The sequence below is a fragment of the Salvelinus sp. IW2-2015 genome, unplaced genomic scaffold (genome assembly GCF_002910315.2).
Source record: "Salvelinus sp. IW2-2015 unplaced genomic scaffold, ASM291031v2 Un_scaffold1298, whole genome shotgun sequence".
Taxonomy (NCBI): Eukaryota; Metazoa; Chordata; class Actinopteri; order Salmoniformes; family Salmonidae; genus Salvelinus; species Salvelinus sp. IW2-2015.
The window spans coordinates 204,770-221,646 of record NW_019942825.1 but is presented as its reverse complement, the minus strand read 5'-3'; the positions used below and the strand labels follow the sequence as shown (position 1 = coordinate 221,646).

The 16,877-nt window shown below is 41.9% G+C and overlaps 2 protein-coding genes across 2 annotated transcripts in view; both read right to left on the bottom strand.

The window, feature by feature from the left end:
- The window catches only part of LOC112070341 (HMG box-containing protein 1), a 22,341-nt gene extending 14,555 nt beyond the window's left edge, over positions 1 to 7,786 (bottom strand). Inside the window, exons 1-7 of the mRNA XM_070438928.1 lie at positions 7,715 to 7,786; positions 6,158 to 6,317; positions 5,338 to 5,524; positions 5,052 to 5,175; positions 4,510 to 4,621; positions 2,464 to 2,579; positions 2,162 to 2,318 (exon numbers count right to left, since the gene is read on the bottom strand). Coding sequence (XP_070295029.1) covers positions 2,162 to 2,318; positions 2,464 to 2,579; positions 4,510 to 4,621; positions 5,052 to 5,175; positions 5,338 to 5,524; positions 6,158 to 6,245 — 784 coding nt within the window. The 5' untranslated portion in view covers positions 6,246 to 6,317; positions 7,715 to 7,786. The remainder of the gene's footprint in view (positions 1 to 2,161; positions 2,319 to 2,463; positions 2,580 to 4,509; positions 4,622 to 5,051; positions 5,176 to 5,337; positions 5,525 to 6,157; positions 6,318 to 7,714) is intronic.
- Positions 7,787 to 11,383: 3,597 nt separating this feature from the next.
- LOC112070340 (cAMP-dependent protein kinase type II-beta regulatory subunit) overlaps positions 11,384 to 16,877 on the bottom strand; it is a 20,225-nt gene continuing 14,731 nt past the window's right edge. The window contains exon 11 of the mRNA XM_024137756.2: positions 11,384 to 13,253. Within this exon, the coding sequence (XP_023993524.1) occupies positions 13,117 to 13,253 (137 nt within the window). The 3' untranslated portion in view covers positions 11,384 to 13,116. The remainder of the gene's footprint in view (positions 13,254 to 16,877) is intronic.

Sequence of the window (16,877 nt, the reverse complement as noted above, 5' to 3'; positions counted from 1 at the left end):
TACAGAAGAAGTTGAAAAGTAGTTAACATACATAGAAATAGCGGCATGACGAAAGGGATATGTGAATTCTGATGGGTCCATGTCAATGCGTGAACCTGTCCAAAGAACGTGAACCTTGTCCAATCACTGATGTTAACAGTCCTGTTCCAATCGGGATGTGGAAACCTTCCAACGATGGGGAAGGACGGTGAACGCCCCCCTCATCCTGTCCCATATGGACGTGAACCGTTCTGCTTACCAACATGATATGAAACCTTGAGAGATCCATTGATGTGAAACTTGTGGCAGGAGACTGGTGAACCATGATGACCGAAACGGATGATCGCTGGAAACTTGTCCAAGATTGTGAGATCGCGTGTTCCACGAGATCCTGATGTGAAACCTGTCCAATGGATGTGAAACCTGTCAGAGATGTGATACGGTCTGTCAGAGATGTGAATTCCTGTCTCCACAGGAAAGATGTGAAAAACGCTGTCCCAAGCATTGTGGAACCTTAGTCCAGAAGAACAGTAATATGCCGGTAGATAGGTGTACCTGTTCCCATAGATGTTGGATCATGAACCTGCTACAAGATAGTGAACCTGGTTCCAGTCTCAGGATGAGTGAAGAAAAGATGGGCTGTCCATATAAGATGTGACACTCTGCCGGATCCACACGAATGTGAACGCTGGGCTGTTCTATAAGGCATGTCATTTCAAAAGATATTCACCAATAGGTTCCTATACCGCTTTAGCCCATGAAAAATGCAGAGCAAGAACGTGAAATCACTGTTCCCTTAAGTCAATCTCTTCTATGACATATTGAACCTTTGGACTTCAGACCACGATCAAGTGCCTTAGGCATTTGGCATGTGCCAGTCAAACTAACTCAGGGACGCTACGTTCCGTTGAAGAAACACTTCAGTTATTTTTTGTTGAACACTGGAGAAGATTATGTTTGTTGGTTTAGTTGGCGGCACTTCCCTTGTGTTTTTGAGAACGGTAAAGTAATTGGGGTGATCGAGATCTGCACCCTTCCCTGCAGGCCGTTAACTAAGAGAGTCTTCTTCGTCTGGCGACGCTCGGAGGTTTCATTAGGTGAGGTTTTGATTGGCCTGACGGCCTGTTTGCGTGTAGGACAAGGAAATTGTGAACTATTAACAATTGTCCTCGGTGGTGCATGATCTAAAACTTCAGACCGCCTTCAGGCAACCATTTATTCTGTAATGAATTCTGCCACGACTTTCAACACCAGCAGCAGTTAAGAGTCTGTCAACCGATATCCGATGGACGTATATTACAGAAGTTATGTTATGCATAGTCAGATCTGGAATTTCTAATTAGCAGGGATGTGGTTCATAATGCAGATTCATAACAGTTCGGGAGTGAATCAATTAAAAACACGTTGAGGGACAGCTGGATCCATTGCTTATCTTACCTTGTTCCCGCAAGATTGGGCGCCGACTGTACCTTTGTAAAAGGGTGCTATACCGGTCGTCATTCAGGACTCTGGTCATCATATCTGACTCGTCAATGTCCTCTAGAGACCTGTCCCTTTCGCTGATTCCCTACCGGCAGTGGGTGGTCTTTTTTGTCCCAGGCTCGCTTCAGCCCTCCATGCCTCAACTCCTTGTTAGGCCCCTGTGGCACCGAAGGGCGGGTGCCTGGATAGGTAAGATAAAGAATTCAGTAAAGACATTCAGTTACATGTATATGAAACTCCGCCCAGCCTGAGGGACAGCCAGTGAAAATGCAAAAGTAATTGTTGATCAATATTTCCATTTAGCTAGTTTTGTTTTTGCTTTCGTACGCAGGTCATGTGTCTTTCTCAGTCATGTTTGACACTGGTCTACTACTGTTGCTTTAATTGTCTTTGTTGTTCTGGATTTAATATTTGTGTGAACCTGTCCAAGATGTGAACCTGTCCAAGATGTGAACCTGTCCAAGATGTGAACCTGGGCTGTTCTATAAGGCATGTCATTTCAAAGATTATTCTACCAATAGGCCTATCCGCTTCCATGAAAAATCAGGCAAGAACTGAACATTTCCTTAATCAATCTCTTATGACAGAACTTTTGGACTTCAGACCAATAGTGCTTGCATGCAGTTCCAGTACACCACGTTCCCTTAAAAAACATTCAGTTATTTTGTTGACACTGGAAAGACATTTTGTTTTTGTTTACCTTTGTTTTTCACAAAGAAGGGGTGATCAAATCTGCACTCTGCCGTTAACAGGCCTTCTTCTKGCGAGCCGGGGTCAAAGGTGAGTTTGAGGACGGCCTGGCCGTAGGACACATTGTCCTCGTGGGCCACTAACTTCAGACCTTCAGAACCATAGCTCTGTAAACCAATCAACAACCAGAGAGAGAGTTGTCACAGAGGAAGCTCAGTCAATCATATCAGATCTGACRATTAGCAGGGTGTGTTCATAATGCATCAAACAGAGAGGGAAAAACAGTGAGGGACTAGCTGGATGTTTATCTACCTTGAGGGAGGTGAAGGGCGTCATTCTCTCATCATCTGACTCGTCATCAGAGTCCCCGAGGTCTTCAGCCTCCTGCCACTCCTTGTTAAGGCCCCTGTGGAACCGAAGGCGGGTGCCTGGATAGGAAGATAAGACTCAGTAAAACATTCAGTTACAACTGGCAGAGTGAGAGAGAGAGAGCGAGACAGAGAGACAGAGAGACAGAGAGAGAGACAGAGAGACAGAGAGAGAGAGAAAGAGAGACAGAGAAAGAGAGAGAGAGAGAGAGAGAGAGAGAGAGAGAGAGAGACAGAGAAAGAGAGACAGAGAGAGAGCGAGACAGAGAGACAGAGAAAGAGCGAGACAGAGAGACAGAGAAAGAGAGACACAGAGAGACAGAGAAAGAGAGCAAGACCAAGAGAGACATAGAGACAGAGCGACCGAGCGAGAAAGAGACAGAGACTTTATTCTTTAGGAACGTTGTGAGTGTGATGTTTACTGTTAATTTTTATTGTTTATTTAACTTTTGTTTATTATCTACTTCACTTTCTCACTACGCTAGCCCTTTCAGTGAATCGGCTAGCAAACATGTGAACCTCCGAACAGCGGGGGGGGGGGTAGTTTTATGACTTCACAACCAGGTCATAAATTTCTTGCAAAGACTCTTGTCTCCCTGACCATGCAGTACGGAAAAGAGAGGGTCACAGTAGAACAAAGGAACACTCCCACCAAATACTCCTACCTCTCCAAATTGGAGGATTAAACATTGTTCCAAATTTAGAGAACGTGGAAACGGTCAGTGGAGAAGCCAGCTACGACCCGGTCTGTTTTGTTTCATGTTTGTGACCTCATGAAAGACAATACAGTCACATTACACTTACTCTGTTTATACAGGTTCCTCAGTTATGAGGCTTGCATCTGAATGTTGGATAAAATGTTTGACGAAGTTTAAGAATACTTTTGAAAAGATTTAGTAGATTTAGTCTTCTAAAATTAAAAGTTTTTTGTTTTATGGTAACGTGTGCCCAGTCAGTGGCCCCACCCAAGTGAATAGACATTAGAAATTAAAAGTATCAACCTCATTTCATTGTGGCATAGTTTTCAAAAAATCTATCAGAAATATTTTACAAATCCTTTTCCACTCTAGAATAAAAGCCCCCGTGRCGAAAAGTTASCTCAGTTCAAAATACCGTGAGGGCTTGTCCTCRCGTTTAAAAAGGGCTAATTCTAATTTCAACTCTGCAGGCCAGAAAACATGAGAACTTGCGCCACACGTGAAATGGTATGAACTCTGAACTACTGATCACTCTTGAAGAAGTGAGTCGTAGATTACAGCCTAACAGACTGCGGCTGGAAAGGTAGCAAATCTAGTAAGAACATTGGCCGACGCAGAAAACCACATCTCACTCCACRACGACCCGGAAGAATCTACAAAGGACAATGGCGACCTCAACTGGGCAAACCAGAGCCTCACACCACAAGCTCAACTATTGAAGCCAGCTTCACGTAAATACAATGCATTACCTTTCTCAGAACGAGCGATCGTTAGTGGCATATTTATTTATGTGAGAATAGCTTCCCATGTCCGACAGAGTTTACATTGCCAACTTGCTGTGGCAATGTAAACATGTTTCCTATGCCAATAAAGCCCCTTGAATTGAATTGAGAGCGAGAGCGGGGAGCGAGGGGGGGAGACAAAAAGACAGAGAGAGACAGCTGCACCTACAGGAAGTGAGAGATACAGACTGAGACAGAGACTTTTGATGCTCTTCATTGAGCCATCCTCACAGAGAAGAAGTACAAACAGACTGCTACTATACTGACCTGATAAGGTTAGCAACTAACACTGAAGAAACAGGTTAATTTAGACAACAGAGTAAACACAGGCTTAACAGGATCTGTGTCCGTTTTCTGTTGCCTGATCCAGTCCTGACTACACAGGCWCTTGTTATCAATGTTATCTAGGTTTTTTTCCACAAGTAAAAGGTAAAAGTACTCAAGGCCATAATTATAGGAAAAAGCTCATCATTTCTGTGTGTACATGAGTGTGTGCCTGTGTGTCCATACCTTTCAGGAAGCAGTGCCAGGCTGTAGAAGGCCAGGAGTGTGACCAGCCCATGTCCTCATCATCAGAGAAGGAGGCCATAGAGAAAATACCAGACTCTGACTCACTGCTGGCCTGAATGGGTAACGTTCAAACAGAGAGAAACATATTACAAAACAGTTGAATTGTACATGTTATCAACAGCCGTGTTGTTGCAATGTTATAAAGCAGTTGAATTGTACTTTTTGAGTTTAACAACCCCATGCAGAGTTAGGCTACATTTCATTTAGATTCAGTCAGTTCATGAAGTCAACTGAAAAATCCTCAATGAAGATCAAGTACATTGAGGAAAAAAATGGAACTGGGAGGTCAGTTTGCTTCCTGAACTAACTAGCCTTGTGAAACCAGATTGACCGCTGTGCTGAACTGAAATGAAATTCACCACAACCCTGATGCTCATCCATAMCCTCATAGTAGCCGATCACTAGGTCTACAGGAGGGGAGGGTGATAGGGTCCACAGTAAACCCAATGACCTACAGGAAGTGAAAGGTTAAAAGGTCATACCCTGACACGTCTGCTGCGTTCCCTGAGGTGACCTCTAGAGGGGCTGGGTGCACTGCTGGCCAGGGGGGGACGGGCGTAGGAATGTAAACTACGATTGGTGGAAAAGATGTGAAGAGGAGATGACCTGAGGAGAGGAATACAGAGAAATATATATCAATCATTTCTTCATAATTTGGTTTTGTATTTTAATGTGTGTGTGTGTGTGTGTGTGTGTGTGTGTGTGTGTGTGTGGTGTGCCATGAGCACGTCCATGTGTGTGCGACGTCAACACCGATACACAACAGACCTCTCGATGGGAGCAGCTTCCTGCAGCAGGGGGCTCTGAGGGCTGGTAGCGATGATAGCCAGCTCAGTCAGCCAGTTGGTATGAGGGGAACCAGCTATACACTCCTGACGGGACACACCAGCCCCCACATGGAACAGGACTGGAGAGGACGGGCTCTCGTCCAACTCCTGCAGCTCTGGCAGGTCATCTGGTGGGTAGGGAGAGACAACTGTTGATCAGTTCTACAGTACAGAGTACAGTGGTCCCGTGTGGCTCAGTTGGCAGAGCATGGCGCTTGCAACGCCAGGGTTGTGGGTTCATTCCCCACGGGGGGACCAGGATGAATATGTATGAACTTTCCAATTTGTAAGTCGCTCTGGATAAGAGCGTCTGCTAAATGACTTAAATGTAAATGTAAATGTAACAACAATACATGTATTTCATATCTCTGTGACAGTGTACATTTTTCAATGGTAACTAACACTTTATTATGTAATAAGCTGGTAGGCTATATATATATATATATATATATATATAGACCGCTGGCCGGTGTGGCACAGCGGTCTACATCTCAGTGCCTGAGGTGTCACTACAGACACCTTGGTTTGATTCCAGGCTGTATCACCAACGGCCGTGATTGGGAGTCCCATAGGGCGGAGCACAATTGGCCCAGCGTTGTCCAGGTTTGGCCGGTGTAGGCCATCATTGTAAATAAGAATTTGTTCTTAACTGACTTGCCTAGTTAAATAAAGGTTACATTTGAGAGAAAAAATATGTATACTGTATATATTTTTTTTTTCAAGGCATATTACATGGCTACTATATAAGAACAGATATTTACCATACTCCATGGGAGTGGGGGGACAGTCACGTGAGGAGGGCAGAGCCTTCAGATGATCAAATGAGTCCTCCATTCTATTAGCATCCATCTGTGGTTCCTCTACTCGTTCAGTCTAAACTCACCACAACATATTACACCATGTCTAGCTGGCCTGTAAACACTGGAGACACAATGATAAATTACAATATCACAATCTGACCAAAACAGGCATGCATGTAAAATATACAAAATGGAGAAAACGTATGCTTATATTACTTGTCTTTTTAATTAGGAGCCTATTTAAAACGCTAGACTTACATAGTGTATATTTGCATTGAATATTTATAGGAGATGAATCAAAGAAAATGCATTGGTTAAATGTTTATATATTTCTACTGCAACATTATGGTCATACATTTTTTTAAATCTAATTTGCAGGTAAGATAATTTCATTAGGGATGATTTCAATAATAAAGTCCATTGTCTGTGTGGACTACATAGAGAACTGTCATGTGACCCATATGCATGCAGCAATGGCATGCAGTCCTGGCTCGTTTATAAACTTTGGTAACTTCGCGCATGCGCAACAGAGCTCATTCATTCATAACTGCGTAACAATTGTCAATAACACTGTTACGTTCGTACAAACATTACACAACATATCATTCGAAGAAAAAAAAAACAGTCGCAATTAATAGTTTAAATAGATTTGTGATGGAATTGAAACGTTAACGATTACAACGTCATTTGAATTATGTACTAACTGCTAGCGTTACATTTGTATCACATAGAAGGTGTGGAAGACAATAACAAAGACGCTTTCTGCTACATCGTCACCTTAGCTAGAAATGGCCAAATGGTACGTAGCCAATTTGTAACGTTATTGTTTAGACCTAAATTGTATCCTATTTGTAACGTTGAGACTAGATCTAGCATGCGAATGAATGGCCCGATCACAAATATTGCGCAATATATTTATTGACATTTTGATTCCTGGAAAACGAGCTAGATGACACTTTGAAATGTGAAAACAGATCGTTGTCCAATGACTTTCATTCTAAACGGTGTCTCTCTTGCTGTTTTGAGCATTGTCAAGAGGGGCTTTGCCTGCCTGACAGCTAACGTTAGCTAGAAAGGAACAAACTCACTTGTAAACAAAAGAATGTCAACAAGTTCAGACACGACAACGCTCGCGCCCCAGTGTTCGAAATTGTCAAATGAATGAAGCGAAAACGATACAAGATGTAAGTTGGAAGTTTTTTTTTTTACCAAAACCTTTTTTTTTCTCCTCCACATTAGTCTCTCTACTTTGGAAGTGGGCTCTTTTTGTTTGTTTGTTTTTGTCACTATCTTGACGAATAGCTAACAAGCTGCTAGCCTAGCATGCTAATGTTACAACCAAAACAACAAACGTCACAATGAAAAAAATGTGTGTAGAATAAGTTGTCATTCGACATCGAACGGTTGAGTGAAAACCGTTAAATTACACAAAACGACACGCACCGAATAAATTACATTACACTGCTTATTTTTTCTAGATGAGTTAGTCTTTTGTTTCTAAGAAATCTATTAACTCACCAAACATGTCGCCATCAAGTAACTCTCTGGCAATTACTGAAGGGGTGGGAACGAATACTTCCAAACACGGTCATCTATTGGAAGATAATAACGTCAGTAAAGCGAATCTCTAATCGTGATTGGTGAGTTCTTGAGGGTACTGTTAAAGGGCATGGTTTGGTTTGTTGATCAAACGCCCATTGGCTGAATGTGCACGTCCGTTATTTCACAGGAACAGCTCATTGGTCATAACAAGTAGAAGACGAGATATTCCTTTGTTATTGAAACTCACATKAATCCCTTATATTATACTTGTCGAATAACAATGTAATGTCAACGTTGTCTGAGTTCATTTGACAAAGCCTTGTCCATGTTATAGTGGAGAGATCCAAATAATAAATATTGACATTATTACATGGTCAGGTACAGCTAATTACAGTTACATAATGTGACATACTGTACAACTGTGACTGAGGTTGTGGTACAATTGTGTAATTACAATCTAGAACATTTTTACATTATGTAACAATTCATCACAATCAACCGCAGTACACACTGTACCTACCTAGGCTCACCATCGCAGGTGCAACACTCTGATGCAACATATAGATGCATAATAATAGAGATTTTCATTATCAATATTTTCACCTTGAGTGAAGTTAGTGTCTAAAGAAAATAAGCATAGCAGCTTCTTAATACAAAACGGTTCTTTATTGTAATGAAAAGTGAGATATAACCAACAACAGCCAATAATACCGGATTTCCTCCTCAGATGATATCCACAGGTCCAGTCTGTTGTGAACCTTATTCACAAAACCACAACTGCCAAAAAAAACTAATTGTATAATACCTCCTGTATAAGCCATTTTGTTCACAAACTAAGGGAACCAAAAAACACAATGGAAAGTAAACAATGGAAAATTCAACCACTGGAGATGCTATTGAGAAAGAGAGGGGGGAGAGGTTGGTATTGAGAGAGAGAGAGGGGGGAGAGGTTGGTATTGAGAGAGGAGAGAGAAGGGGGGGAGAGGTTGGTATTGAGAGAGAGAGAGAGAGGAGGGAGGGTTTGTATTGAGAGAGAGAGGAAGGGGAGAGGTTGGTATTGCTGAGAGAGAGAGAGAGAGGGGTGGGGGAGAAGGTTGGTATTGAGAGGAGAGAGAGAGAGAGAGAGAGGGGGAGAGGTTGGTATTGAGAGAGAGAATGGGGAGAGGTTGGTATTGAGAGAGAGGAGAGAGAGAGAGGTTGCTTTGGAGAGAGAGGAGGAGAGAGGGGGGAGAGGTTGGTATGAGAGAGAGAGGAGAGGGGGGAGGTTGGTATAGAGAGAGGTGGTATGGAGAGAGATTGTATTGAGAGAGAGAGAGGGGGAGGGAGGTTGGTATTGAGAGGAGAGAGGGGAGGTAGAGAGGAAGGCGTGGGAGAGTGGTATTGAGAGAGAGAGAGAGAGGGGGGGAGAGGTTGGTATTGAGAGAGAGAGAGGCGGGGGGGAGAGGTTGGTATGAGAGAAGAAGAGAGAGAGAGAGAGAGAGAGAGAGAGGGGGAGAGGTTGGTATTGAGAGAGAGAGAGAAGAGAGAGGGGGAGGTTGGTATTGAGAGAGAGAGAGAGAGAGAGAGAGAGGGGGGAGGTTGTATGAGAGAGAAAGAGAGAGAGAGGAGGGGGAGGTTGGATTGAGAGAAAGAGAGGGGGGAGGCTGGTATTGAGAGAGAGAGAGAGAGAGAGAGAGAGAGGGGGAGAGGTTGGGTATTGAGAGAGAGAGAGAGAGAGAGAGGGGTAATTGAGAGAGAGAGATGGGGGAGAGGTTGGTATTGAGAGAGAAAAAGAGAGGTTGGTATTGAGAGAGAGATAGAAAGGGTTGCTCTATTGAGAGAGAGGGAGTGAAGTGTGCTATTGAGAGGAGATAGAAGGGTTGCTATGAGAAGAGATAGAGAGGGTTGCTATTGAGAGAGAGATAGAAGGGTGCTTAATTGAGAGAGAGATAGAAGGTATCTAGTGGTAAGAGAGATAGAATGGGGTTGCTCATTGAGAGAGCAGGGGTCCATTGTGAACTACTTTTTAAAGGTACAGGTTGTTTGTAATTTATCATGTAGAGGTAGACACCAATACATATAATAATGCCTGTGTCCTGAATGGCACCCGATTCCCTATATAGTGCACTACCTTTGATCAGGGCCCATAGTAGGAAATAGGATGACATTTGGGACACACATTATCAATATCCTTTGACGTCATTGCTAAAACTTCATATTATTATGTTTCACTGGCACATGAGAACAGTTGAATTGAATACTTGAAAATGTACATTTAAGATGAGAAACACATGGAAATAGACTACATGGCAAAAAGTATGTGGACACCTGCTTGTCGAACATCTCATTCCAAAATCATGGGCATTAATATGGACTTGGTCCCCCCTTTGTTGCTATAACAGCCTCCACTCTTCTGGGAAGGCTTTCCACTAGATGTTGGAACATTGCTATGGGGACTATGCTGTGGGGACTAGCTTCCATTCAGTCACAAGAGCATTAATGAGGTCGGGCACTGATATTGGGCGATTAGGCCTGGCTCGCAGTTGGCGTTCCAATTAATCCCAAAGGTGTTCGATGGAGTTGAGGTCARGGCTCTGTGCAGACCAGTCAAGTTCTTCCACACCGATCTTGACAAACCATTTCTGTGCGGACCTCGCTTTGTGCACGGGGGTATTGTCATGCTGAAACAGGAAAGGGCCTWCCSCAAACTGTTGCCACAAAGTTGGAAGTACWRAATCRTCTAGAATGTYATTGTATGCTGTAACGTTAAGATTTCCCTTCACTGGAACTAAGGGGTCTAGCCCTAACCATGAAAAACAGCCCCAGACCATTATTCCTCCTCCACCAAMCTTTAMMRKTKGCACTATGCATTGGGGCAGGTAGYGTTCTCCTGGCAYCCGYCAAACCCAGATTCGTCCATCAGACTGCCAGACGGTGAAGCRTGATTCATCACTCCAGAGAAYGAGTTTCCACTGCTCCAGTGTCTAATGGCGGYRAGCTTTACACCACTCCAGMATTGCGCATTGTGACGAATAGTTATTGTGGTTCCGTTGCTTCCAGAGGCAATTTGGAACAYGGTAGTGAGTGTTGCAACCGAGGACAGACGATCTTTACATGCTACGAGCTTCAGCACTCGGCGGTCCCGTTCTGTGAGCTTGTGTGGCCTACCACTTCGCGGCTGAGCCCTTGTTGCTCCTAGACGTTTCCACTTCACAATAACAGCACTTATAGTTGACCAGGGCAGCTCTAGCAGGGCAGAAATWTGACAAAATGACTTGTTGGATAGGGGGCATCCTATGACGGTGCCACGTTGAAAGTCACTGAGGTCTTCAGTACGGGTCATTCTACTGCCAATGTTCGTCTATGGAGATTGCATGGCTGTGTCCTTGATGTTATACACCTGTCAGCAACGGGTGTGGCTGAAATAGCCGAATCCACTAATCTGAAGGGTTGTCCACATACTTTTGTGCAAACTATGTAGTGTAAACTAGCTCAAGAAGACAATAATGTGGTCAAATACAATTATTACAGTGGTTAGTGTCTAATGCTGCAGTACTGAGGAATCAAGAACGTGAAGAAAGACAATAAAGTGGTCAAATACCATTATTATAGTGGTTAATGTCTAATGCTATAGTACTRAGGAATCAAGAGCTTGAAGGTGTAATACTTGGTCAGCCAACTGTATTCAAAACTATCAGCCATCTTTTTTAATAACTTCTTAAAACCTCTACAGGATTGGTGGGTCCCCCGCGGGACGGTTGAGCTAACGTAGGCTAATGCGATTAGCATGAGGTTGTAAGTGTAACAAGAACATTTCCCAGGACATAGACATATCTGATATATGCAGAAAGCTTAAATGCTTGTTAATCTAACTGCACTGTCCAATGTACAGTAGCTATTACAGTGAAAGAATACTATGCTATTGTTTGATGAGAGTGCACAGTTATGAACTTGAAAAGTTATAAACCAATTAGGCACATTTGGGCAGTCTTGATACAACATTTTGAACAGAAATGCAATGGTTCATTGGATCAGTCTAAAACGTTGCACATACACTGCTGCCATCTAGTGGCCAAAATCTAAATTGCACCTGGGTTGGAATAATACATTATGGCCTTTCTCTTGCATTTCAAAGATAATGGTACAAAACAAAATACCAAAAAAAGCTAGTTTTTTTCTTTGTATTATCTTTTACCACATTTCCAAATGGTATCAAGAATATGCATATCCTTGCTTCAGGTCCTGAGCTACAGGCAGTTAGATTTGGGTGTCATTTTACGGTGATTTTTTTATATTTTTTTTAGGTCAAATCCACACAGCAGAGAATGTATTACAGTACACAAAAGACATGTTCAGGGACTTTAAATCACATGTTTTAGAAGACAAAAAAAATACATCTGATATAGAAAATAAAAAGTCACAAACTATAATAAAGTCTGTTGTAAAATAAAAGTAAAATGTTTGAAGATATCTACTCATTCCAGGTTTTCTTTATTTTTTACTATTTTCTATGTAGAAAATGTTTACGTAGAAAATAGTCAAAAAGAAAGAAAAACCCTGGAATGAGTCGGTGTGTTCAACCTTTTGACTGGTCCTGTATGTCAGTAATAAGATTCTTAACTCTGTAAACACCACGTCGGCCATACCAGAGTGCAACGATAGAAAATCACATTGTTCAATTCGTCCCTTGAATTTTATGGCACTATTTGTTGGTACAACTGTTTAACATTGTTGTTGAAGCCAGAAAGGACATAGTTCCCCTGGGTATCCCCTAGCCTACAGTGTACAGTATGAACCAACATCTTTACTGAAAATGATGTCAACATGAAAATATCAAATTATGAACACTTTAATGTGCAAGGTATGGATGATCGCGATTTGTTTACACACTCATAATCTAGTAAGGATGTAATGACCTTTGGCACAAGATTTTTGAAGAAACATGACATTATCAGAGAATCTGAAAAGGCCAATTTATATTTTACATAACATAATAGTGATCAATAATATACAAACAAGTGACTTAAAATGTCTTTGATAAATATAATAAAATGTACATTTGTAAAAAATAAAATAAAATAAAAAATCCAAAAAGGAAAGTTGTGAGGAMAGAACTTATGAACATTTACGTTTTGGAATAACACAGATATTTTTGCTTCAATAAAAATATTACTCCCATGTAAACGATCCTTCAAAAACCATTGTAGGTTATCTGGAATCGATCCTGTATGTTTCTTACTACCTATCTAACGTACTGTGCTTCCTGTTTCTGAAAGAAAACAATACTTTACAAAAGGTAGATATGGAAAAGTTACACATGAAGTGACAATACTTTTTCCACTTCCCACCAACCAATTTATCACATCGTCAATCTCACTGTCTTTTTACCCTTCTGCTTTTCATGGGTTAATCTCCTCAATGTCAGTGGTGCTACATTCAAACAGAGTAACCAGCTGCTCTTCGTAATTTGCAATGTTTCTCTTCATGATGTCCATGCAGGGGCCCAGCAACCTCTCAAACGCCTGCACGTCCATAACTGGTAAACACAAGAGAGAGAGATAGTACATGCAGTGCCAGACAGTACTGAACCGTGCATATTCTCTTATGGTGAGCAGCTGTCTGACAGTATTTCGGGAGGAACTGCATTGTGATGAATGCTCAGTTGTTTCAATTGTTCAGGGATCACAGTTCATTTATAGTGGACTCACTCTATTGTTAACGTTGCTTATAGGTACATTTCCTCCGATGGGGTACATTGCCAGAATTCTTGCCTCTGGTAATTTAGCTGTGGAGAAACAGCTGAGAAAGCTCAGTGAGGTAAACAGAACCGTTTCTGTACAAAGTGCTTCTAGAATCTTGTACTGCTCTGAGTTGGAAGCATGGACTGTACATTAGCAGCACATGTGTCCTTTTCCCAGGTGTCTTAACCCAGAATGCTCACAGACCATAAATATATGACATGATATAATAATACTCTGCTGTTTTTGTGGAAAAATCTTGACATGTGTTTAAATGATAAAGCTCCCTCGCTGACAACTATTAGTTTGGACACAGGACAGAATGTTTAGAGGAAACCTAGGAGTGGTAATGGTACTGTACATAAAACGAAACAATCACAAATTTGTACTTGTGCGTCTTGAATATACACTGAGACACAAAACATGAATCTTTTCCATGACATAGACAACCAGGTGAATCCAGGTGGAACGCTATTGTCCTTATTGATGTCACTTGTTAAATCCACTATCAACTCAGTGTAAGATGAAAAGAGGGGACAGGTTAAAGAATGAGTTTTAAGCCTTTGAGACAGTGAGTCATGTATTGTGTTATGTAGTGTCCATTCAGAGGGGGGGCGGGGGGGTTTGAGTGGGAAAAACAAAGTTTTTAATGCTTTTGAATGGCGTATGGTAGAGATGTCAGGCCACCGCTTTGTGTCAACAGAACTGCAAACTTTGCTGGGTTTTTCCACGCTCATTCAGTTTCCTGTCTGTATCAAGAATGCCACCACCCCAAGGACATCCAGCCAACTTGACACCACTGTGGGAAGCATTGAGTCAACATGAGCCAGCATCCCTGTGGAACGCTTTCAACACCTTGTAGAGTCTATGCCCTCATGCAACTCAATATTAGGAAGGAGTTCCTAATGTTTGGTAACTCAGTGTATCTACCAATGCCAGACATCGACATGACTTGTTGTTTTCAATCCTACCATTAGAAATGATCTGATCTACTGTTTTCATCCTACCATTAGAAATGACTGATCTACTGTTTTCATCCTACCATTAGAAATGACTGATCTACTGTGTTTCATCCTACCATTAGAAATGACTGATCTACTGGTTTTCATCCTACCATTAGAAATGATTGATGTACTCTGTTTTACCTACCATTAGAATGATTGATCTACTCTGTTTTCATCCTACCATTAGAAATGACCTGATCTACTGTTTTCATCCTACCATTAGAAATGATGATCTACTGTTTTCAATCCTACATAGAAATGATTGATTACTCTGTTTCATCCTACCATTAGAAATATTGATGTACTCTGTCGTCTGCAGAATCGTCTGACATTCAGGAGGATCATAGTGAAGAACAACGCGATGAAGAGGAGACTGTACGAGGAGTTGATTGAATCACTTCCACTGTTAACATCATTAGAGGTACAGTATAGATATCTCTTCCTGTTTGTTATGTATAGCCTGGTCCCAACCTGTTTGTGCTGTTTAGCCAACTCCTATGGTTGTTTAGCATGACAATGACCATAGAGTTGGCAAGACGGCAGGTCTCAGACTTTGCTACTTTCTTTCTCTTTACCAATAGAATCAAGTGTATTTTAAAGTAAAACCAACTGATCCATTTGAAACCAATCTCAAACCCACTTTTTCCCCCCAGCTCTCAGAGAGAATGAAGGTGGTGGATGTGTTGTCTTCTAGAGTCTTCTGCGATGGAGAACAGATATCTCTCAGGTATTTATACATCTCAGTCTTACGTTCTAAATGATCCCACCGTTTGTATGCATCATGTATGTTTATGTCCCGATCCCTAACTAGAACAGACTTCTTTCAGTCAGTCATTCTTTGTTATGTATTTGTTTTATTCTCCATTTGAACAAAATCCTGTATTTCTGTTACAGGGTGACCTAGCAGATTGTTTTTATATAGTTGAATCTGGGCAAGTTAGAATCACCATGAAGAGAACCAGGGTAAGTTTGCATTGTTCTGTGATGATTTTAAAAATAAAAGTAGTTTGTGTATGCACCATCAAAATAAATGTTTACTTTGGACAGATTTGTGGGATTAAATGTCGTTTATGTTGCTTTCTTATGTCTTCTCTCTCTAGACGAAAAAGGACCAAGAGGATGTGGATATAGCTACATGCTCCAGGGGGCAGTACTTTGGAGAACTGGCCCTCGTCACCAACAAACCCAGAGCTGCTTCAGCTTACGCTGTGGGAAGTGTCAAGTGTTTAGGTACTGCCTTTACTACACCGTATGTTCTGTTTGACTTCCTGTTTCGGTCCATGACAGAACTGATGTCTTAGTGAAGCACCAGCTTTTGAGAGAAGCACTTCTGTATTTATGTGAAAGCCAACAAAAGCCTTCTCTGCCATTCACTTGTTGTGACATGGTAACACTTTACATTACAGCATGGAATAGAGGGGTATTATAGCATGATAATATAGTGGAGTTTTGTTCATGTGGATCCTTTTTAGGATGTGATGTGAGGACAGCTCCACTTACAATCACACTGCTTCCCATCCTGTGTATTGACACCTCTCTTGTGTTTACCAGTTATGGCTTCCCATCATGTGTATTGACACCTCTCTTGTGTTTACCAGTTATGGCTTCCCATCCTGTGTATTGAACACTCTCTCTTGTGTTTACCAGTTATGGCTTCCCATCCTGTGTATTGACACCTCTCTTGTGTTTACCAGTTATGGCTTCCCATCCTGTGTATTGACACCTCTCTTGTGTTACCAGTTATGGCTTCCCATCCTGTGTATTGACACCTCTCTTGTGTTTACCAGTTATGGCTTCCATCATTGTGTTTGACACCTCTCTTGTGTACCAGTTATGGCTTCCCATCCTGTGTATTGACACCTCTCTTGTGTTTACCAGTTATGGCTTCCCATCCTGTGTATTGACACCTCTCTTGTGTTTACCAGTTATGGCTTCCCATCTGTGTTTGACACCTCTCTTGTGTCTACAGTTATGGCTTCCCATCCTGTGTATTGACACCTCTCTTGTGTCTACCAGTTATGGCTTCCCATCCTGTGTATTGACATCTCCTTGTGTTTACCAGTTATGGCTTCCCATCTGTGTATTGACACCTCTCTTGTGTTTACCAGTTATGGCTTCCCATCCTGTGTATTGACACCTCTCTTGTGTTACCAGTTATGGCTTCCCATCCTGTGTATTGACACTCTCTTGTGTTTACCAGTTATGGCTTCCCATCCGTGTATTGACACCTCTCTTGTGTTTACCAGTTATGGCTTCCCATCTGTGTTTGCACACCTCTCTTGTTGTTACCAGTTATGGCTTCCATCCTGTGTATTGACACCTCTCTTGTGTTTACCAGTTATGGCTTCCATCCTGTGTATTGACACTCTCCTCCTGTGTTTACCAGTTATGGCTTCCCATCCTGTGTCTTGAACACCT